Source organism: Leopardus geoffroyi, chromosome C1 (assembly GCF_018350155.1).
Source record: "Leopardus geoffroyi isolate Oge1 chromosome C1, O.geoffroyi_Oge1_pat1.0, whole genome shotgun sequence".
Taxonomy (NCBI): Eukaryota; Metazoa; Chordata; class Mammalia; order Carnivora; family Felidae; genus Leopardus; species Leopardus geoffroyi.
Genome location: NC_059328.1, coordinates 21,157,413 through 21,181,602, shown reverse-complemented (window position 1 = coordinate 21,181,602; position 24,190 = coordinate 21,157,413). Strand labels below are relative to the sequence as shown.

The 24,190-nt window shown below is 48.2% G+C and overlaps 1 protein-coding gene across 2 annotated transcripts in view; it reads left to right on the top strand.

The window, feature by feature from the left end:
• The window catches only part of PTAFR (platelet activating factor receptor), a 30,414-nt gene extending 7,092 nt beyond the window's left edge, over positions 1 to 23,322 (top strand). The window contains exons 2-3 of one of the 2 annotated variants that reach the window (XM_045476291.1): positions 693 to 759; positions 20,167 to 23,322. In XM_045476291.1, the coding sequence (XP_045332247.1) occupies positions 20,212 to 21,240 (1,029 nt within the window). In that variant the 5' untranslated portion in view covers positions 693 to 759; positions 20,167 to 20,211 and the 3' untranslated portion in view covers positions 21,241 to 23,322. The remainder of the gene's footprint in view (positions 1 to 692; positions 760 to 20,166) is intronic. The other variant, XM_045476292.1, reaches the window with a different exon arrangement.
• The last annotated feature ends 868 nt before the right edge of the window (positions 23,323 to 24,190 follow it).

Sequence of the window (24,190 nt, the reverse complement as noted above, 5' to 3'; positions counted from 1 at the left end):
ACAGCCCTTCAGCACGCTGTCCCCATGGGTTTCTCGGGCTTGGTGCTTCTTGGTGACCAGCGATGCCCAGCCCAGTCACGCCACTGACCACGGCAGCGCTTATGAGCTCCTCCCTTCTCCCTCTTCGTGTTCTAGCTGTCTCTCCCTCTCCGCCTTTCTTTCATTTTTTCCCTCACACCCATCCACAGACACGCAGATGTACATGCATGGGCACCAGGAACACGCTCACCGTCTGTCTCATCACGTTCTCCTTTAATTCCCTTGGTTCCTGCCCTCGTGTCTCCTCATTCCTCTCACGCTCTCTGTGTTTACATCCGTCTGCCTTTCTCTGTGTGCCTTTCTCCTCCCATCTCTCGCTTCTTTCCTGATTGTCCCCCCTCTCTCCCTCTCCCGTTTGCTTGGTCACTCACTTCTCTCTTTCTCGCTGTCATGCTGTTTCTCTCTCTCCTAAGAGTATGCTCTCTCACTTTCTGTTTTCTCTCTCTTATCCCAGCTGCCTGGCATGCTGGTCACTGCCCATGCCCCACCCTGCCCCTGGCTCTGTGACAACCCTCTGAGCAGTGGCCGGGGCCCAGTGACCCCGCGTGGAGGTTCCTATACCATCTGTTGGAGGAGCCCCAGGGTCACAGTATTTCCTCCGGGGGGTGACTTGGCAATGGTGTGTTCTGTTTCCTCACTTCTGCAATTTCCAGATAGCACAGAGGCTGGGTCTACAGACACGCTCAGATTCCGCTGCTGCAGCCACTGTTCCTGATACAGGTAAGGGGGGTGGGGTCCCCGCTGTGGCTGAGCAAGGGGGAGGCATGTGAAAATGTACTCGGGAGACTGAGGTCCTGCCCCTGGCCTGCGCCTAAGCAAACGGGTGTTTCGGCATCTTCCTCGGGCCCAGAGTCTTGGTCGTGTTTAGAAAGGATTCTTCGTGACCAAACTTGCCAGGAGATCCAGCTCCCTTCTTTGGTTGTCTGAGGCCAAGGCAGTGCTGAAGTGACCTCAGAGACCTCACTGGGAGCTGATAATGGTGATGACAGGGAGCTGTCTAGGTCTCAGAGAGCCGGATGCCATCTACCTGACTAGCTGTGTGACCTTGGGCAAGTGGTGCTGCCTCCCTGCATTTTCCTGCCTTGTCGAATGGGGACGATGCTGTCTCCCCAGTGGGAATGTCTGGAGACGTAGAGGGCATGTTACAGGGCTGGGCATTTAGGAACTCACGAGCTGCTAGGCATTCCTGGGGGATGATGAAGATACCCAGGTTATTTGTACAGAGGGCCTGGCTCACAACCGGTTTCCCACAACAGGTCCCAGGTGGTAGGGACAGGGCACAAGCCGGTCTCCCCTTGTCCTTTGCTGGTGGGAGGTCCAGAGATGGGCTTGGTAGAACCGGGGTTGTTGTCCAGACACTTGCTCATCTGTGAAGGATGAGGGAACCAGTAGAATCTCTCTGTAAGCATTCAGGCAGCTCTGAATTCGCTCTGATTGAATATGCAGCTGTGTTCCAGATACTTGGCGTGTGTGTGTGTGTGTGTGTGTGTGTGTGTGTGTAAAGAGAAAGATGTCCCTGCCTTTAGGTGCCCAGCCAAAGAAAGAAGTCTGCTCCGGCCATGAAGAAAATGGCCCTGGGCCTGGGGTGGGCAGCCTGGATTTTGACTTTAGCTGTTGTTTACAGATTGGGACCTTGGGCAACTCAGGAGCGTCACTTTCCTCCTTTGTTGATTGGGGTTCAAAGTACTGACCTTTGGTTTTGTGGAGGAGGATAAAGTAAGAGGCTGGGTGGGAAAATGCTTTGTCAGTCGTAACATGCTGCACAAAAACGAACCAGTGTGTTACTGCCGACACCATAATCCTTACTCTAGATGCCTTACAGATGAGGAATTTTTGTTCATTGTCTTATCCTTACCCTTCGCCCAGAGTTTGGTGAGTAGTATAATCTTAGAATATGAATGAATAGATGAGTGATAAAGTACCATGTCGTACTTAGGAAGGACAGCAAGCCGGAGGCCCAGCATCTGGCCCCAGTTCTGCCCCCGATCCTGTTGTCACCTAGGGCAAATCTTTTCTCTTTTCTGGGCTTCAGTTTTCCCATCTGTCCAATGAAGGTTTGGGCAGGGAATTATAGCCTGTGGCGTTAGTGACAAAATGAGCCTCCAGGATGGAGTTTCTGCTCCTGATTGGTATTGGGGTGGAAAGGGGTGTGATGAAAGGCTGGGAGCCTGTCTGACTGTCCTTTTACAGTCAGACTCCCAACTCTGCACCCTAGGCCTGTGAGGAGAAGGGGGTTCTCCTCTTTGTCCGTAGCAGCCCCTCCTACTCCCTATCTCCCCCAGCCCCGTGAGGGTTGGCTCAGGAGGGGCCACCAGCTGAGCCATGCCATGGGAGCACTCCCTGACTGGTCCCGTGGCCATGTGTCGGGGTTAGGGATGGAGCCCATTCCCAGAAGGGCAAATGCTGGGTCCGCAGCCCAGCCACCTCTCTGACCAGTCACCACTGGGTTCCTTGGCAGCATGGTGGGAGGGGAGAGAAGTCTCTGGTGAATCTTTGTGTGTGCACGTGTGCCTGTGGTTGTGTAATGTGGCCTGGGGAGTTGGCTCTGGCTACAGTCGCATGTGTCTGCAGCATGAGCAACCTGCAGGGGCGTCTGGTACAGCCCAGCAGTTCCCAGAAGCAGAATCGCTAAGCAAACCAGCGGCAAGGTTGGTGTACCTTTCTTCCTTTGTGTCTTCAGCCAAAGAGGATCCAGAGAGAGAGAGAGAGTGAGAGAGAGAGAATATATGAGGGGAAGACTACCATTTGCAACCCCTCCCCACCTCCTCAGTTCTGCAGGAGGGGGACCCTTACTTAGGGCCTGCTTTCGGTGCTAAGCTCAGTTGGCTGATGGGAGAAGCACATCAAACATCTGTGCGGGCCCCTTTATAGTTCATAAAGTCCATTTTAATTTATCAAGTGCTTTACTATTTCTGAACCCTTTATCACTCCTAACCATCTTACTTTCTTTTTACAACAATGCTTGAGGTTGCCCCTGCCCCCACCACTTTTTAGATACATATCACAAGGCTCAGAGCAGGGAAGAGACTCACTCGCTCAAGGTGGTGGGAGGCGTGGCTGAGGCCAGAGTCCAGGGTCCAGATCCAAGTCCTGCGATCTCTCTTCAGCTACCCCTGGTTGCTGCTGGTTTGGTGCATGGCTGATTTGTTCACTCATTCATTCATTCATTCATTCATTCATTTAATAAGCATTTTCTGAGGGCTGGGGAGGAGCTCACAGGTACTGAGCAGTCACCACTTGTGTAGATTGCTTCATTCTGTTCTTACAACGACCTGCTGAGGAAGGCTTTATTATTACCCTTTTGCAAATGAAGAAAGGGAGGAGGCCCTGAGAGCCAAACCACAACTAGGAAAGAACAGACCCGGTGATGATCCTGGTCTGTGTGACCTTGAGGCCTATGCCCTGTACCCTATGTTTTCCCTTGGGCCAGGCCCCGGGTACCCACGAGGGCACCAGCAGGACTCAGGAGCGCCCAGGCTGGGAGGCGTAGTCCTTTGGTGGGATTCCTGGTATAACGGAAGCACTGGGGAAGCCCACAGGAGAAGTACATCTCACTCCCTCCTCCCTGCCCTGGCCTACTTCCCAGAAGCGAGGAGGAAGGAGGGGGACTCACATATACCCTCTGGGCATTTGGGAGTCAGAAAGAAAGAACCAGGCCAGGTTCAGGGTCCCTCAACTCCACAAGGATGTCTTAGACCAGCTGAGCAGAGACTGAGTCTCACCAGCACAATATATATTCCTGGGGTCAGGGAAGGGCCCTCTGTGAGAAGGGAAATTGGGAAAATCTGGCACCCAGACCAGCCCCGCTTCTAGGGCCCTATACCCTGTCCCTGACCTCTTCTGGACAAAGAATTCCATTCATTCATCCATAAATGTACCCAGCATGGTGCTGGACTCCTTGAATTAAAAACTGTGGGGAGCCCAGTGCAGAATTCACGAGAGGTCAGGACATTTGCTCCCTTAATTTCCCCCTTCAAATCCTCTGCTTCTTGGAGAAATGGTAGTGAAACCACTCCACAAGGGGACTCTTTAAAGAGTATGGCAGCATGGCCAGGCCAGGGCCCAAATGTCAAGCAACAGGGGAGGTCAGAGTAGAAGTAACTTACTTCCTGAGCACTTATTATATGCCAAGCACGTTCGTTAGAGGTTTATCTGCCTTCAACCTCAGGGCTATCCTGTGAGGTCAGTGCTGGTAGTATTGTCATTTTCTACATGAGAAAAGTAGGACTCACAGAAGGGAAACGATTAAACTATCTTGTTTTAGAGACCCCAGGGAATCTAAGGGCTGGTAGTGATTGAGGCTGGTAGGTGAGGTTTTGGAAGTGAAAGGTGAAGGACAAAATGTGACTCTGTGTGTGTGTGTGTGTGTGTATTAGCAGATGTTCCTTGAATGTTCGCTGTGGAGGAGACCCTACCGTACATACTGGTGAAATGTCAGAAGTCTTGAACCCAGGGAATTCCCAACCCAAAGGAAAAAGAAACCAACATCCATTATAATGCAGTCTGATGTGTTGTGTCATGGAACCTCTATGGAACCTCTAACTCTGTGGGGAGGGGGGAGGGAGCGGGTCGAGAAGTAAGACTGACAATAGCCAACATTCCTTGAGCTTTTATCATGAATCAGGTATTTTCTATTTAATCCTTATAACAACACTATGAACTAGGCATTCTTCTTCTGCTACTTCTTATTTGTATTTTGACAGATGAGTAACGAGAGGCCCATTGGAAGTTAAATTAATTATCTTGAGTAAGAATCAGCTGACAGCATTTTGCCAACTGCCACCAGCTGCCTTAACGAGATGTGACTGGTTCCCAGTCACAACAGAAAAGCTGTTGACGGTGAATACCGTGAATGGTGCCAAGCACATTACACATATTATTCATTGAATCTTCACACCACTCTGGGAAGATATGTGCTTGGAATATCATCAGCTCCATTTACAGGGGAAGGACCTGAGGCTCAGAGGGTGATGTGCTTGACGATGGTCACAAGCTGAGATAAGACACAGGCAGAATTCGAACCCAGGATTGTCTGATCAGAGTCTGTAGTCTTTTGTTTAAAAAAAAATTTTTTTTTACGTTTATTTATTTTTGAGACCGAGAGAGACAGAGCATGAACAGGGGAGGGGCAGAGAGAGAGGGAGACACAGAATCTGAAACAGGCTCCAGGCTCTGAGCTGTCGGCCCAGAGCCCGACGCGGGGCTCGAACTCACGGACCGTGAGATCATGACCTGAGCCGAAGTCGGACGCTTAACCGACCAAGCCACCCAGGCGCCCCCAGAGTCTGTAGTCTTAATCACTGTTCTTTCCAAACACTTTGTATCCTTTATCCCACTGGATGCTTACAACAGCTCCATAAGGCAGATATGTTATTGTCCCATTCCACAGATGAGGCCCAGAGATGGTCAACAGTTTTGCCAAAGTTATACAGCAGTAGGTCATAAAGCTGGGCCCTATGATTCCAAGTTAAGAATATACAATGTACTTTCAAATCTGCCATTGCTTGGGCCCATTAAATTTTTTTTTTTTTTTTGTGGTAAAAAACACATAACATAAACTTCCCTTCTTAATAATTTTTGAGTACACATTACAATGTTATTAACTATATGTACATTACTGTACAACAGGTCTCTAGAACTTTTCTATCTTGCCTGACTGAAACTCTACACCCATTGAAAAACAGTTCCCTGTTTCTCCTTCCCTCAGTCCCTGGCAACCACCATTCTGTTTTCCGTTCCTATGAGTTTGATTACTTTAGATACTACATATAAGTGGAATCATTCAGTATCTGCCATTTAAATTTTTTTTAAAATTTTTATTTTTGAGGGAGAGAGAGAGTGAGTGGGGGAGAGGCAGGGTAGGGGGGGGGACACAGAATCCAAAGCAGCCTCCAGGCTCTGAGCCGTCAGCACAGAGCCCGACACAGGGCTTGAACCCATGAATCATGGGATCATGACCTGAGCCAAAGTCGGACGCTTAACCAACTGACACTCAGGCGCCTTAGGATTTAGGCTGCATAGTAGTACATTGTACATACAGATTACATTTTGTTTACCCATTCATCTGTCGATGAACATTCGGGTGGCTTCCGCCTGTTGGTGTTGTGAGTAGTACTGCTATGAATGTGGGTGTGCAAATATTTCTTCAAGATCTTGTTTTCTTCTTTTCTTTTTATTAAGTGTTTGTTTTAATTTTGTTTTTAATTTTATTTTTTATTAAAACATTTTTTAATGTTTATTTGTTTTTGAGAGAGACAGACAGACAGACAGAGTATGAGCAGGGAAGGGGCAGAGAGAGCCGGAGACACAGTATCCGAAGCAGGCTCCAGGCTCTGAGCTGTCAGCACAGAGCCCAACGCAGGGCTCGAACTCACAAACCACGAGATCATGACCTGAGCCAAAGTTGGACGCTTAACAGACTGAGCCACCCAGGCACCCCTTTGTTTTTTATTTTTGAGAGAAAGAGTGAGAGCTTGGGGGAGAGGGAGAGGGAGAGAGAGAGAGAGAGAGAGGGAATCTTAAGCAGGCTCACAACGTGGGGCTCGATCTCACAACCATAAGATCACGACCTGAGCTGAAATCAAGTGTTGGACACCTGACTGAGCCCAGGATCTTGTTTTCAGTTCTTTTGGAAGTATACCCAAGTGAGATTTCTGAGTCATATGGTAGTTCTATTTTTAATTTTCTGAGGAAACTAGTACTGTTTTCCATAGTGGTTGTATCATTCTATATTCCCACCAACAGTACGCAAGCATTCCAATGTCTCCAAATCCTTACTAACACTTGTTATTTTCTGCCGTTTTGATAGTGGCCATCTGCCAAGTGTGAGGTGATAATGTCGTTGAGGTTCTCGTTTGCATTTCCCTGATGATTAGTGGCGTTGATCATATTTTCATGTGCTTGTTTGCCGTTTGCATATTTGGAGAAACTCTACTGAAGTCCTTGGCTCCATTTTAAAATCAGTTTTTATTATTTTGTTGTTGTTATTGAGTTGTAAGAGTTCTTTCTATATTCTGAATATTAACCCCTTATCCAATGTAAGGTTTGCAAATATTTCCTCCCATTCTGTAGGCTGCCTTTTTCTTTGTTGACTCTTTCCTTTGCTATAGACATTTTGAAAGTTTGATGTAGCCCCATGTGTCTATTTTTGCTTTTGTTTCTTGTGGTCCTGGTGCCATATGCAAGTAATTGGTGCTCATTCCAGTGTTATGAAGATTTCTCCTTACGTTTTCTTCTAGGAGTTTTGCATTTAATATATATATTTTTAACGTTTATTTGCTCTTATTTATTAACATTTTTTTAATGTTTATTTATTATTGAGAGACAGAGAGACACAGAGCGTGAGCGGGCAGAGGGGGGCGGGTTGCAGAGAGCAGGGGGAGACACAGAATCGGAAGCAGGCTCCAGGCTCTGAGCTGTCAACCCAGAGCCCGATGCGGGGCTCGAACTCACAAACCGCGAGATCATGACCTGAGCCCAAGTCGACGCAGGGCAGGCCGACTGCAGATCCCCTCCTGTCAGGCCCTCCCCAGAAGGCAAGGAGTTTTTGGATTCATGTGTAAATGCCCACGTGGAGCCTGTGTCCCTCCCACACCCCACTTCCCCCAGGCTTGCAGTGCTGTGAGGAGCTGCTGATGCATGAGATGTGCGTGAACTTGGATATGAGTGATTTATAGCTTATAAATATTTAGACTTTTGTACTTTTGACCCCAAATGACCCCAAAGTGTTAGGAGCCAGTCTGGCTGGTAAACCCAGCTTCCCAGCCCAGTTACGGGGCAAGTAACTAGCACATACTTTCTTCTGCCCAGATCTGGGTGGTCCCTCCCCTCTGTTTGTTCAGCTGAGGATGGGAGTCCTTTCTCCAGGTTCCCGGGGGGCTGATGATGTTCCCAGACAGAAGGGGAATGGTAGGGTGTTGGGGCTGAATGCTCTGTAAGGTAGAGGGTGGGAGATTCAGATGGCAGAATTCTTCTGTCTCCATGAGTATTTATGGCTCCCCTCGCCTACCCCCAGCTGAGAGCTGGGCCTCGGCTGCTGCCAGACTTCAGCCACCAGGGAGATGTGCCTGCATGTAAAATTGATTGGTCTGACCTGCAGCCTTCTTTCCCTCTAAATGCTCCTTCCCTTCCTGACCTGTTGAAAGCTTTGTTGGCATTAGCCTAAGGACCTGTCTAGAGGAGACAGGAAAGCCAGTATGTGGGTTAGAGCCCCTGGGACAGTGGTGACCGTAGTCCCCTTCCCTGGCTTCATGCGGCTGAGCCAATGGGGAGAGGGGGGCCTGCTGGTCATTGTGACCACTTTGCACGCTCAGTTTTGGAACCATTGTTAAAATTGCAAAATTTTGCAGTTGAAGAAACTGAGGCTCAGAGAGGTGAAGTCACTTGCCCAAGGTCACACAGCACGCAAATGGCAGAGCACGTATAGAACCCAGGTCTTTCTGATTCTAGAAAGGGGTTGTTCTCCCCATCCTACGATGCCTTCCCCAGAGAGACTGGACACATTTCCTTCATGCCGGTTTCCTCTGTATAATCATCAGGGGCGTGGCCATTCATTCATTCAGTCCCCGGTGTCTGACATTGAAAATAAAGAGATGAAAAAGACCTAGTCCTTGCCCTCCAGAAGGTCCAGAGTGATGAGGAAATGGCCATAGAAATTAATATGTAACAACCCATTGTGCCAGGTGCTGTACTAAGGAACATTGCCCAGGACCATGGTGACCTGGAGAAGAAGCCTACTTATTCTGCCCGGGGCAGTCAGGGAGGGTGTCTTAGAGGAAGCACTCTTTAGATTGGGTCTTAAAAGATAAGCAAGATTCTGCTAGGTAAACCAATAGGCAAAAGACACTCTCAACAGGGGCCCAACAGCATGTGCAAAGGCACCGAAGTCTGAGAAGAAATGGAGTTTTTAGAGAAGCAGCAAAGCGTTCAGTGTGGCTAGAATACAGGGCAAGTTGTAAAAAAATGCTGGTGGGAGATAAGGTGGGAAAGGAGCCTGGACTCGGTCCTGGGCACTGGGGACCCATGGAAGGTGATAGATTAGTCGAGTATGTGGCTGGAAGCGTGTTGAAGCACAGCACGTCTCAAACTTCAGGGTCCACACGAATCCCCTGGGAATCTTGTTAAAATACAGATTCTGACACAGCAGGTCTGGGGTGGAGTGTGAGATTCTGTATTTGTAACAAACTCATGTGTGATGCTGATGCTACTGGTCCGAGGACCTCAATTTGAGGTAGGAAGGTTGTAGCCCTGTGTGGAGGCTGCTCTGGGGAGCGGGCAGCTACTGGGACCCTTCTTTTCTTTTCTTTTTTTCTTTTCTTTTCTTTTCTTTTCTTTTCTTTTCAAGTTTATTTATTTATTTTGAGAGAGGGGGAGAGAGCACAAGTGGGGAAGGGACAGAGAGAGGGCGAGAGAGTCCCAAGCCGGCTCCGCACCGTCAGCACAGAACCCAACGCAGGGCTTGATCTCACAAACCACGAGGTCGTGACCTAAGCCAAAATCAAGAGTCGGACGGTTAACCGACTAAGCCACCCACGCGCCTCTACTGGTACTCTTCTGTCAGGGGACAGATCAGGCCTCGACCATCTTCTGGAATCAGTCCTCTTGCAGCTCTCGCAAAGAGGTCAAAATTGTTGGTTGCTAGGTATTTGTTCACTCAACAAATGTTTACCAGCCCCAGCTCTGACCCAGCTTGTGTTGGCGCTGGAAATGGAGAGAGGAATAAGAAACACCACTTTGTGGTCCACATCACTGCCGTCTCTTGCCTCCCAAACGGTCTCTCTGCTTCCACTTTGTCCCCTATCATCTATTCTCTGTCTTGCAGTCGGGGACTCAGATCATGTTACTCACCTGCTTGACATACTCCAGGGGCCCTCCAGCGCTCATCAAATACGATGCAAACTCCTTACCACGGCTTAGGAACCATTTGGGTCTGTTGCCCTCTGATCTCATCCAGATCCTCCCACTTCTCGCTCCCCTAGGTCCACACTGACTTTTCAGTTCCTTGAACATGACACCTTTATTCCTATCTTGGAATATGATGAACTTACTCCTGCTGCAGGCCCTTTGCACATGATATACTTTGCCTAGAATACTCTTCTAGATTTTCTCTTGACTTGTTCCTTCTCATTTTTTAGATTTCAGCCAGGGGAAGATCTGGGTTTTTGCAGGACCCTAAAGGTTATACAATTTGGGAGGCCCTCTTGAAGAAAAGCTACCAAATTGCAAATACACAGTTAGATACAAGACCTAGGGAGGGGCCTTGAAGTTTACACTTCATTGGCCTCTTGGTAAATCTTCCTCTGGTTTTGTTTATAGGTCACCTCCTCTGAGAAGCCTTCCCTGGTCACTCTATTTAAAGCAGCCCCTTACCCAATCTTCATCATGTCACTTTTTATTTCTTTTGTTGAACTCATCACAATTTGAAATTATTGTGTCCTTTTATCTCTCTCCTTGTTATTGTCTGTTTTACCTGACTAGAGAGTAAACTCTTTGAGAGCAGGGGGCTTGCCTGTTTTATTCTTGCAGTATCGCCAACAAAGTGCCCAGCACCCAACAGGATATCAGTAACTGTTGGGTGAATGAATGGACATTTTCTCTGCCCTCCAGGAGCTACTGTTTAGGGTGGCAGGAGGACAAACAGGCAATTTTGATGATATAAGAAGCTGTGAGCGATGGGAACTCAGAGGACGAGCACTTAACCAGGTCTAGGGGCAGAAAACAGGGCATGAAAAAGGCAGGGAGGCTTAGGAGAAACTAGCTGGAGGAAACGGGGTCAGGGCAGTCTTCTTCTTTTTTAAAAATGTTTATTTATTTTTGACAGAGAGAGAGAGACCAGGGGAGGGGACAGAGGATCTGAAGCCAGCTCCACACTGACAGCAGTGAGCCCGATGTGGGGTTCGAACTCACGAGCCATGAGATCATGACCTGAGCCGAAGCCAGACTGAGCCACCCAGGCGCTCCCAGAGCAATCTTAAAGAGTGATCAGTAGGCAGCCGAGAGTGAGGGAAGCGTGAATAAAAGCACAGAGGTCTGAGCCCCCAAGACCCAGAAAAGACTCAGCAGTTACATTTTGGGTGATGTCAAAGGGTTCCATTGCTTCAAAGGGACAGCTGGGTCCTAAGTTTGGGATGAAGGCTAAGACAGTAGGAGTCACAGGATCTGAGAAGGCAGCAGAAGTAGGAAGAGCCAGGGTGATGGGTACTGGAGTCACTGGGGGCAAAGCTTTAGGCAGAGACAGGAGTTCAGCCCAAGACCCACCCCCCATCCCTTCACACACACACTGATTCTGGCCCTATATCTAGAAGGAAGAGGCCTCTGCTGGGCGTCCTACAGGGGCCATGTGGACTGGGGAGCCTCTCGGGCCAGACAGACCTGATTACATCTTGTTACAGATTGGGTTCCAGGGAAGGTAACTGCGAAATGGAGATTAGCATGCAGGAATGTTTTTCCTGGAATATTTTAATGCAAAATTGAGATCCTATATAATTCTACCTATAAATACTTCACTATGTATACCTAATAAGGGATTAAAAATATAGAACCATAATATCATTATCACACCTAATAAAATTACCATTAATTTCTGAATTCCATCTGATACTTAGTCTGTGCTTGCGTTCTTCCAATCGTCGAAGAGATATTTTTTACAGTTACTTTGTTTTTTTATTTTTTTGAACGTTTATTTTTGAGAGAGAGACAGAGAGCGAGTGGCAGAGGGGCAGGAAGAGGGAGTCACAGAACTGGAAGCAGGCTCCAGGCTCTGAACTGTCAGCACAGAGCCCAATGCAGGGCTCGAACTCACGAGCTGTGAGATTATGACCTGAGCCGAAGTTGGACGCATAACCGACTGAGCCACCCAGGAGCCCCTTTTTATAGGATACAAATAAGTTTCCCACAGCATTTAGTTGCTCATCTAAGCTTCTTATCTTTTTTCTTTTTAGAGGGGGTGGGGTGGGATGGGTCGGGGCAGAGAGAGAGAGAGAGAGAGATTCAGAGAGAGAGAGAGAGAGAGAGAGAGAGAGAGAATCCCAAGCAGGCTCCATGCCCAGTGGAGAGCCAGACTTGGGGTTCTATCTCATGACCCTCAGATCATGATCTGAGCCTAAATCAAGAGTCAGATGCTTAACTGACGATGCCCCTTAAGATCCTTCTTAAGTTGACTGGTACTTACTTTGTAGGCCCCTCTCTCCTCACCAGCCCCCCCACCCCTTTAAGCTTTAACTAAACCAAGCGTCTCAAGTTCCCTGAGAACAAGGTCCATCCTCTGCTAATCTTCCGGGCCTCTGCACACGCTGTCCCTCTGCCTGGGGCTCCTCGTCGGGCTAACTCCTTCTCGTCCTTCAGCGTAGGGAAGGGGTCACTCCTGACCCTCAAGTCTGGGTACGGGCACCATTTCGGAATTACCCCAACTTCTGGAACGTCCACCATTCTAACACTCGTCACTTTACTTCTGAATCTCTCTTTTGCAACATGACCTGTGAGCCACTTAAGGGTGGAGACTGGGTCTGTTCTCTGAGGCCTCAGCACTCTGACCAGGGCCTGGAGCCCGTGAGTGCTTTGCCCAGTGACTACATGAGTGAGTGACTGAATGGGTGAGTTGGGCTAACCTGTGTGTGTGTGTTCCATTCACATGGTGAGAAAATCTTTAAAAAAACCAACGAATGAAAAAAATTTTGTGATGAACAAAATACCAAAATTTTCTTTTTTTTTTTATTAAGTTTTTAATGTTTTTATTTATTTCTGAGACAGAGAGAGACAGAGCATGAGCAGGGGAGGAGCAGAGAGAGAGGGTGACACAGAATCCAAAGCAGGCTCCAGGCTCCGAGCTGTCAGCACAGAGCCTGACGCAGGGCTCGAACTCACGGACTGTGAGCTCATGCCCTGAGCCGAAGTCAGACGTTCAACCGACTGAGCCACCCAGGGGCCCCATCAAAATACCAAAATTTTCAATGAAGACACAAGATCAGAACTGTGCCAGGCAGAGCCATATCAGAACCGGAGGCAAAAGGAACACTCCGTAATACTGATTTTGAGTTTTCAAAAGATATTGCATTAAACATTATTTATCTTGATCAGTGAGGTTTTCAGCGTCTGCTTAAGATCTGCACTCAACGTGAGTGCCTCGCAAGCCTTACCCCAGTCCTGGTCCTGGTGGGAAGACTTTCTCAACAGGCCTGGGCAGGCGTGGCACAGGGGACTGGGCCTGAGGCGATATCCTGGATTGGATTCTTTGGCTGCAGAAAGACAGTTTCCAGTGGAGAGTTGCCCCCACCCCACTAAGCTGGAGCCTAAACCCAAGAAGAGGAAAGGACTTACTTATGAGTGGGGTAGATGGTGGGGGTGAGTAGGGACATGACTTCCTCAAAGACCCAGAGCGAGCACACGCATTGCTCAGCTGTGGGGCTGCCTCCTCGCCTTTCTGAGGGCCCAGGAACAGGGTGCCCCAAGACATGAAGGTCCAGCAGGGGAAAGAAACAAGGCCAGTCTCAGACGGATGGGCATCTTGGGCTCAAAGGAAAGGTGGCGGGGGGAGGGAGGGGAGTGTGGGCTGAGATTGTAGAGCAGTGATTGTTTTTAATTCAAGTCTAAAATTTTAATTCTCTTATAGTTAACATCCAGTGTTATGTGAGTTTCAGGCGTACAATACAGAGACTCAACAAGTCTACATTACTTGGTGCCCATCACAATAGGTGCACTCTGTAATCCCCAATCCCCCTTCCCCATAGTAACCACCAGCTTGTGTCTTTCTCTTTCTTTCTTTGTCTTGTGGAGCAGCGATTTAAAAATCTTCTGGTCTTGGGGCGCCTGGGTGGCGCAGTCGGTTAAGCGTCCGACTTCAGCCAGGTCACGATCTCGCGGTCCGTGAGTTCGAGCCCCGCGTCGGGCTCTGGGCTGATGGCTCAGAGCCTGGAGCCTGTTTCTGATTCTGTGTCTCCCTCTCTCTCTGCCCCTCCCCCGTTCATGCTCTGTCTCTCTCTGTCCCAAAAATAAATAAATGTTGAAAAAAAAATTTTTTTTTAAAAATCTTCTGGTCTCAGGGCACCTGGGTGGCTCAGACGGTTAAGCATCCTACTTCGGCTCAGGTCACAATCTTGCAGTTCCTGAGTTCAAGCCCTGTGTCAGGCTCTGTGCTGACAGCTCAGAGCCTGAAGCCTACTCCGGATTCTGTGTCTCCCTCTCTCTCTGCCCCTCCTCCATTCACGTTCTGTCTCTCTCTCTCTCTTTCTCTCTCTCAAAAATAATTAAAACATTAAAAAAAATTAAAAATCTTCCAGTCTCAGGATCTCTTTCTATCTTTAAAAATTATCGAGGGCCCCAGAGAGCTTTTGTTTACATGGGTCGTATCCACCAATATTTCCCATATTCAAAATTAAAAGTAAGACATTGGAAAAATTTTTGTTTTTAGGTATAAAAGCCAATAATGAACTCATTCCATGTTAGCACAAATAACATTTGTAGCAAAAAATAGCAACAATTTCAAAACATAAATAATTTAAAGTAGCCTTGATTTAAATTTCTTTGCAAATCTCTTTAAGCATGGATTTACTAGAAGATAGCTGGATTGTCCCGTCTGCTTCTGCATTCAGTCCAGCATGGTATGTGTAAGAAAATCTGCCCTTGCACAGATATGTGTTTGTACAGGGAGGGGTATTTTGATATCTTTTTCAGATAATTGATGATATCTTGATACTACATCAAAGCTCCACAAATGGCAGTTTCTTAAAAGTTAGTTGTGGAACCCCCGAATCATATCAATGAACTTTCTGTAATCTGTTACACAGCAGCGTATTGATTTGTTTTGGCCTTTGATTCTTTTTTTTCTTAATTTTTTTTAATGTTTATTTATTTTTGAGAGAGAGACAGAGCACAAGTGGGGAAAGGGCAGAGAGAGAGAGAGAGAGAGAGACAGAGAGACAGAATCTGAAGCAGGCTCCAGGCTCTGAGCTGTCAGCACAGAGCCTGACGTGGGGCTCGAACTCACGAACCGCGAGATCATGACCTGAGCTGAAGCCGGACGCTTAACCAACGGAGCCACCCAGGTGTCCCATTATTTATTTATTTATTTTAAAGTTTATTTATTTATTTTGAGAGAGAGAGCACGCATACACAAGTGTGTGCGCACCAGCGGGGAAGGGGCAGAAAGAGAGGGAGAGAGAGAATCCCAAGCAGGCCTCGAGCTGTCAGTGTAGAGCCCAGTGCGGGGCTTGAACTTACAAACCGTAAGATCATGACCTGAGCTGAAGAGTCTGATGCCTAACGGAGCCACCCAGGTGCCCCCAAGGGGATATTTCATCTATCTATCTATCTATCTATCTATCTAATATCTATCATCTATTTAGAGAGACAGAGCACAAGCAGGGGAGGGGCAGAGAAAGAGAGGGAGACACAGAATCTGAAGCAGGCTCCAGGCTCCGAGCTGTCAGCACAGAGCCTGATGGATGCGGGGCTTGAACTCACGAACCGTGAAATCATGACCTGAGCTGAAGGTGGACGTTCAACTGACTGAGCCACCCAGGCGCCCCTCTTTTTTTCTTTTTTAAATTGAAGTATAGTTGATACACAATGTTCCACTAGTTTTGGGCATCCAACACAGTGATTTGACAACTGTCTAAGGTTATGCTATGCTCACCACAAGGGTAGCCACCATCAGTCACCATACAACACTATTCAAGTACCATTGACTATATTCCCTATACTGTACCTTTTCTTCCTGTGACTTGTTCAGTCCGTAGCTGGAAGCCTGCATTCCCCCACTCCCCTTCACCTATTTTGCCCATCCCTCCACCCCCACCCCACTGGCAATCATGGCTTGTTCTCTCTATGTATGGGTCTGTTTCTGCTTTTAGAGCTAGTTGTTTCTTTAAACTCGCCTATAAGTATCTTTCAAGCTTCTTCTTCAAGTGTTTCCACTGCTCCAGAGCTCCCAAAGAGATGGTTGTAATCAACTAGCCTTATCGCCCATTCTTTTATTTGTTGGTTCATGCTGCTGGGAATAGTGCTGAATAGACAGACAAGTTCCTTGTTCTCCTGGTGCTCAAGGTCAGATGGGAGAGTGTTACGAATCACACAAACACGAAGTGATCACAACGGCTCTAGGATTTACAAAGAAGTACAGGGAGCTCTGAGGCAGGACCGGACTCGGCCCCGTGAAGACCCCTCTGAAGAAGTGAAATTCAGTTAGGGTCTGAAGCATGAGCTAGAATGGCCAGGCGGAGGTGGTGCGTGGTTAGGGAAGAGGGTTCAAGACATCGGCATGGGTGTATGCTTGCAGGCTGACCTAGGAAAGGTCTGAGCACGTTTGAAGGCCATCACGTGCCCCTCTTTTCAGTTCCTCTAACCTACTCGGCTCTTTCCTGCCTCAGTCCTGGACCGATGCAGATCCCTCTGTCTGAAACACTCTTCCTCGTTCTGGTCTTAAAGGAAACATCACCTCTTTTCTAAGTATGTCCGTATTCCATAACAGCACCCCATTTTCTTTGTCTAGAAACTATGTTTCTTTACACGGCTTTTGTCCATCTCCCCCATGAGACTCCTAGTTCTCTGAATGCAGTTCAGCCACATTCACCCGGCCTCCCCTGTGCTTAGCTGCGGGCCCAACGTGCAGTTAGTGCGCAGCAGTATTTGGTGGAGGAATGGGTGAATGGACAAAGGAGCACAGAGCTGGATCCTAGCTCTATCCCTCGACAGCTGTGTGACCTTGAACAAGTCACATGAACACCCTATACTGTTTCCCACGCTGTAAAATGGGAATTTTACTTCCTATCTCAAAGGACTTTTTTGAGACTCAAGCGAGGCAGTGCATGCAGACGCCTAGCAGGGTGTCTGGTTCCGAGGGAGTGTCTTACTCCCAATTTTGTGCTCTCCTCACTGTTCTCTGATGGATGATGAGCCTTGGGCCTTGCTTAACCCCCTCCTCCATCCCTCACCCCCGCAGTCTCCATTCCACCCACAGTTGCAACACAAATATCAGAGAGACTTCCGGACTCATGTGGCAACACGGTGGGAGAAGCAAGAGAGGAGGTAGCAGCTAGTTGTGATGGAGAGTGGATGGTGGCGAAGAGGGTGTTGGAAACAGACCAGACTTTGGGTAGTGGGATTATGCTTAGTTTAATCTTCCTTCTTTTGTTTTTTGTTTTTTGTTTTTTGTTTTTTTGTTTTTGTTTTCTTTGTTTGAGGGAGAGAGAGAGCATGCACATGCAAATGGAGGAGGGGCAGAGGGAGAGGGGGAGAGAGAGAATCCCAAGCAGGCTACACACCTAGCACTCAGCCCGACTTGGGGCTCGATCTCACCAACTGTGAGATCATGACCTGAGCCAAAATCAAGAGTCAGACGCTTAACCGACTGAGCCACCCAGGCACCCCAAACCTTCTACTTTTAAAGGCTTTGTGTTTTGGGGTGCCTGGGTGGCTCAGTCAGTTCAGCGTCCAACTTCGGCTCAGGTCACGATCTCACGGTTCGTGGGTTCAAGCCCCGCATCGGGCTCTGTGCTGACAGCTCAGAGCCTGGAGCCTGCTTCAGATTCTGTGTCTCTCTTTCCTTCTGCCCCTCCCCTGCTCATGCTCTGTCTTTCTCTCTCTCTAAGATAAATTAAACATCAAAAAAAAAAAACAAAAAAAAAAAACTTTTTGTTTTGAAATAATTTTAGGCCTTCAAAGAAGTTGCAAAATAGTACAAAGAATGCATGTGTGCCCTTTGCTCAACATTCCCTAATGTTAACAATTTATAAAACCATGATACAATGATCAAAACCAGGAAATGAGCATTGATATGATATTAACTAAATTACAGACCTTATGTGAGTCACACCAGTTTTTCCACTAATGATCTTTTTCTGTTCTTGGATACAATACACGATCCCACAGTGTCCTTAGTTATCATATGTCTCCTTAGTATCCTCTGTCCTATGGCAGCTCCATAGTCTTTCCTTATCTCTCATGACCTTCACCCTTCTGATCATTTTATACAATGTGTCACAATTGGCGTCTGTCTGTAGTTTTCTCATGACTAGGTTGAGATTATGCAGTTTTGACAAGAAAACCACAGAAATGATGTTATATCTTTTATCACATCAAGGGTACCTGATGTTGATGTGTCTTACTAATGATGAGTTAATCTTAATCATTTCATTGAAGTATTGTCTACTGGGTTTCTCCACTATATATTTATCTTTTTTTTTTTTTTAAGATTTTATTTTTATGCCTTCTCTGCATCCAACATGGGACTCAAACTTACAACCCTGAGATCAAGAGTTGCATGCTCCACTGACTGGGCTAGCCAGGCACTCCTATAGTTTTGTTTAAAAAAAAAATTCTTTTTTTCAACGTTTATTTATTTTTGAGAGAGACAGAGCACAAGCAGGGGAGGGGCAGAGAGGGAGACACAGAATCCAAGGCAGGATCCAGGCTCTGAGCTGTCAGAACAAAGACCAATGTGGGCTTGAATTCACGAACCGTGAGATCATGACCTGAGCCAAATTTGGATGCGTAACCAACTGAGTCACCCAGGCTCCCCCAGTTTTCTTTTTCATTAAACGTTTTTTAAAATTACTATAGCAATAAATGCTCCTAAAAAGTTCAAACAGAAGAAGCATAAAATAAACTTTGCACCAAGCCCATCTCATCTTCCCAAAGGTTATTTAACCACTGTCAACTCCTAAAGGTATATCCTTCTAGATCATTTCCTAGCTGTCATATACATATATATAATGGGGTCACACCAATTTTTAAAATTTTGTTTTACTTAATTTTATCCAGGGACAACTTTCCATGCCAGTACAATTAGATATAACTCATTCTTTCTAATGACTGGCTAATATTTCATCTGTGAGTCACCCAAATAGAATTCTCTGTACTTTCCAGATTTTGTATGAACACATAAATTATTATTATTATCATTATAATTTTTAAAAGTTATTTATTTTGAGAGAGAGAGAGTGTGTGTGGGAGGGACAGAGAGAGGGGGAGAGAGAGAGAGAGGGAATGAATCTTAAGCAGGCTCCGCTAGAACTCACAAACCGTGAGATCATGACCTTAGCTGAAACCAAGAGCCTGATGCTTAACTGCTGAGCCACCTAGGTGCCCCCATCATTGTGATTTTTTATGGAAACTCTACCCCTAACATGGGGCTCAAACTCACTGATCTCGAGATCAAGAGTCGCATGCTTTATCGACCGAGCCAGCCAGGCGACCCCATAGATTATTTTTTAATACAGAGAGCATTTACCACCCAATTTTGTGTTTCAAATTTCATCAGAGAAAAATATTCAGAAGCTGTTAGAAAAATAAACATTTTATAATATACATTTTCATATTGTTTATCATCAGAAATAGATGATCCAAAACTTTAAGTCAAAATAAGTCGAAGAATAAGAAGGTATGCTTTAAAATGGAGCGTGAATTGTTGCCATTCTTGCCATTAATTGCCATTGATTTCATTGAATCTCAGATGTTGTTTATTTTATTTTATTTATTTATTTATTTAAAAATTTTTTTTTAATGTTTATTTGTTTCTGAGACAGAGAGAGACAGAGCATGAGTGGGGGAGGGACAGAGAGAGAAGGAGACACAGAATCTGAAGCAGGCTCCAGGCTCCGAGCTGTTGGCACAGAGCCCGACGCGGGGCTTGAACTCACCAACCGCGAGATCATGACCCGAGCCAAAGTCGGTCGCTCAACCGACTGCGCCACCCAGGCACCCCTCAGATGCTGTTCATTTTAAAAACACACCATTGGGGCGCCTGGGTGGCGCAGTCGGTTAAGCGTCCGACTTCAGCCAGGTCACGATCTCGCGGTCCATGAGTTCGAGCCCCGTGTCGGGCTCTGGGCTGATGGCTCAGAGCCTGGAGCCTGTTTCCGATTCTGTGTCTCCCTCTCTCTCTGCCCCTCCCCCGTTCATGCTCTGTCTCTCTCTGTCCCAAAAATAAATAAATGTTGAAAAAAAATTAAAAAAAATAAATAAATAAAAACACACCATTATTTGCCTCAGAAAAAAAAAATACTGACAATTAATTAGAAGATACCGCCGATCTTAGAGCTTTTTAAATGTGCAAAGTAAGAGTGTTGGAACTGATTAAATGAGAAAGTTCCCTTTTGATCCTTCATTAACCAAAATTCCTGTGTGATCTTCCAGGCCAGGGCAGGATTCTATGACCAGCTGTCCCTTCCACACATAGTGATGGAGCCAAACGATTCTTCTCGTGTGGACTCTGAGTTCCGATACACCCTCTTCCCGATTGTTTACAGCATCATCTTTGTGCTGGGGGTGATCGCCAACAGCTACGTGCTGTGGGTCTTTGCCTGCCTGTACCCTTCTAAGAAACTCAACGAGATAAAGATCTTCATGGTGAACCTCACCATGGCTGACCTGCTTTTCTTGGTCACTCTGCCCCTGTGGATCATCTACTACTACAACCAGGGCAACTGGATTCTCCCCAGATTCCTGTGCAACCTGGCCGGCTGCTTCTTCTTCATCAACACCTACTGCTCCGTGGCCTTCCTGGCTGTCATCACTTACAACCGTTTCCAGGCGGTGACACGGCCCATCAAGACCGCCCAGGCCACCACCCGCAAGCGTGGCTTCTCCGTGTCCCTGGTTATCTGGGTGGCCATCGTGGCCGCCGCCTCCTACTTCTTCGTCCTGGACTCCACCAACGTGGTGCCGAACCAGACCGGCTCGGGCAACGTCACACGCTGCTTTGAGCATTATGAGAAGGGCAGCGTGCCTGTCCTCGTCGTTCACATCTTCCTCGTGATCAGCTTCTTCCTCGTCTTCCTCCTCATCCTCTTCTGCAACCTGGTCATCATCCGCAGGCTGCTCACGCAGCCGGTGCAGCTGCAGCGTAACGCGGAAGTCAAGCGCCGGGCTCTGTGGATGGTCTGCACCGTCTTGGCTGTGTTCATCATCTGCTTCGTGCCCCACCACATCGTGCAGCTGCCCTGGACCCTGGCTGAGCTGGACATCCAGAGGGGCAACTTCCACCAGTCTGTTAACGATGCCCATCAGGTCACCCTCTGCCTTCTTAGCACCAACTGCGTCTTAGACCCCATCATCTACTGTTTCCTCACCAAGAAGTTTCGCAAGCACCTCACTGAGAAGTTCTACAACATGCGCAGCACCCGGAAGTGCTCCCGGGCTACCTCGGAGACCGGCACCGAAGTGGTCATGCCGCTCAGCCAGAACCCTGCCAATTGTCTCAAAAATTAGTCCCTGATTGTTGGGGCCAGGCCCAGAGGCTTATCTTCCACGGACATCAACTGACCCGGGAGACAAAAGGGTCTCTGCCGTGGTCTGGGCACCTCCTCTCTGGGCACTAGAGACCCTTTAAGTGCGGAGGCTACCTCACCAAGGTGGGGGTGACGGCAGGCCCAGACTGCCGGGAAATCCAGAATTTCAATGTGCCCCGCCAGCCACCTTTGGGCACGTGCCATAATCACCTTGGCTGATGACCTCACCTTGAGTACCTGAGTCTGATAGCTCTGTGGGGAGAGTCAGGGCCAGAGGCAGACCTTGGGGGCAGACTCTGAGCCACCCTGTTCACCCTACCAGGGCAGCAGCCCCGAGCCAGTGTGACCTGAACTCTTTGGCAACCACATCCTTTACCACTATACTGGCAGAGAAGAGGGGGTGGTTGGGGAAAGGGGGTACTCCCCTGGCCATGTGGCAGTATCTCTGGGGAACACTTGGAGCCGGGAGACTGCCACCTTGTCTCATTCAGAGGCACAAGGTCTTTGGGACGCTTCTTAGGGGAAGTGGCACAGTGGCACCTTTTCCAACTCATCCAACGACCCATCCCGAAAGGTGCCAGAGATGATAAGACGTGCATGGATCAAAGGCTAGGGTGGGGAGCTCGCCTCCTCTGTACGGGCCTCACTTCAGGCTTGGGTCAGCTCTGTGGGAGTGCGAGAGACACGAGAGCCGCATCCATCTGTCTGTCTCAACAGTGAACCTTGATGAAGTACCTCCCGTGGGGCAGCTACCCACTGGGGGTGGGCAAAGACCCCTCAAAGCCAAGTTTGGGGCATCCAGGGCACCGTGCTGCTCAGAGGCTCCCACGAGAAAGGGGACTTAGGCTGAGAAGTACCTGTGTGCGGGTGAGGCCTCCACAGTGGGAGAGGCCTGTCGGGTGTCCTCCAGCACCTTGCTTTCTGAGGGGGGGCCCGCCTCCTGATTTAGCTTCCAGAAGGTGAGAGGAGCAGCTATAGTCCCAAAGGCCAGCAGGCACTTTGTACTCTGGGTGCAGAAGAGAGGTGTCAGCTTCTCTTGAAAGTCTCTAGATGCCTGCTCATGATTTTCGGTGAATAGTCTCAAATGAGTCTCTTCTCACAGCCTGAGCACCTGTGGTGTGAATATGGCAGCCACAGACCCAGAGGCTTGGAAGAGTCTCCCCTGGTCTCCAGAGCTCAGTGATTCTCCTGAGATGTCTTCCTCCCTTCCAGCCATAGTCCTCTCATAAAGTGAAATCCTTATTTCCTGTCTATCGGGCTGAGTGTGATAAATGCCTCACACTGGGCCAGTAACCTGCTGGGGTCTGGGATGGTAGCTGGGGGCTGAACTTCGCTGATGGTGACGAGGTGGGTAGCGCCCCAGAGTCGAGCTCTGTGTCACACAGACCCAGTTTCAAGTCTTGGCTCTGTCACTTCCTGCCGCGGAACTGTAAGCTACATTTCCTACCTCATAGGGTTGTTCTGAACCACGGATCCCGAGGCGGATACCTCTTGGTCAGGATGATTGCTCGTCCCAGATGCCTCCTTTTTCTGAGAAGGTGTTCCCTTTGATCCTCTGAGGGAGCTGAATGGATGAGACGTGGGCGTCTGGCTCCAGTGGGGCCAGTCAGGTTCTCTCCCACGAATAGGCAGTCAGCTTCAGGGGTGCTAGTTCGGGCCACTTACCTGAAGACATACAAGTCTGGAGCAGTGCGTGTGCGTGCGTGTCTACACGCGTGTGTCTGTGGATATGAGGTGGGGCGGGGGAGGGTGGGGGACGGCCGGAACATAATGGACAAACCGACCCCGCACGGAGTGAAAATGGAAACGCACAGAGCAAAGCGGAGACCAGAGGGAGCCCAGAAGCCTAGAGCGAGGAGGGGCCGGTGCCTCTCGGTCTGCTGCCCTCCTCCTCCAGGCCAGGCCCTTCTCAAGGCCCAACAACATCTGCATTCCTTTTTCTGGGTCCCATGAGAGTCCCTTGTCAGGACACATTCTTTCATTTTGCTTAAGCCTATTCGAATGGGTGTCTGCGACTTGCAACTCTTCTCCGAGAGAGATAAATGCTTGGATGTTAAAGCACCGTGTTTCGGGGCGCCTGGGTGGCGCAGTCGGTTAAGCATCTGACTTCAGCCAGGTCACGATCTCGCAGTCCGTGAGTTCGAGCCCCGCGTCAGGCTCTGGGCTGATGGCTCAGAGCCTGGAGCCTGTTTCTGATTCTGTGTCTCCCTCTCTCTCTGCCCCTCCCCCGTTTATGCTCTGTCTCTCTCTGTCCCAAAAAGAAATAAATGTTGAAAAAAAAATTAAAAAAAAAAAAAAAAAAAGCACCGTGTTTCTTGCGTTTCAGTCATTTGTGTCCCCGCCTCACAACTTTTCAATATCCGTGTACCATCCGTCTGTATGTTTACTTCATAAATAGTTTTCTCTGCATTGAGTGGCTTTTCGATTTTTTTTTTTTTAAGAGAGAGAGAGAGTGCACTCGGGCACAGGGGAGGGGCAGACGGAGAGGGAGAGAGAATCCTAAGCAGGCTCCACCCTCAGTGCAGAGCCCAGCAGGCTCGATCCCAGGACCTGGGATCATGACCCGAGCCAAAATCAAGAGTCAGACGCTCAACCGACTGAGCCACCCAGGCGCTCCTGAGTTGAGTCACTTTTTAAAACTTAAATCTATTGAAAAGCATGTTTTATAACTAAATTATGTGAGAATGAATGCCACCTGCCACACATAGAAGATGAACATAAACATAAAACATAACCATTTATTTATTTATTTTAAATTGTTTTAATGTTTATTATTTTTGAGAGAGAGACAGAGTACGAGTGGGAGAGGGACAGAGAGAGAGAGGGAGACACAGAATCTGAAGCAGGCTCCAGGCTCTGAGCTCTCAGCACAGAGCCCGAAGTGGGGCTCGAACTCATGAACCGTGAGGTCATGACCTGAACCGAAGTCA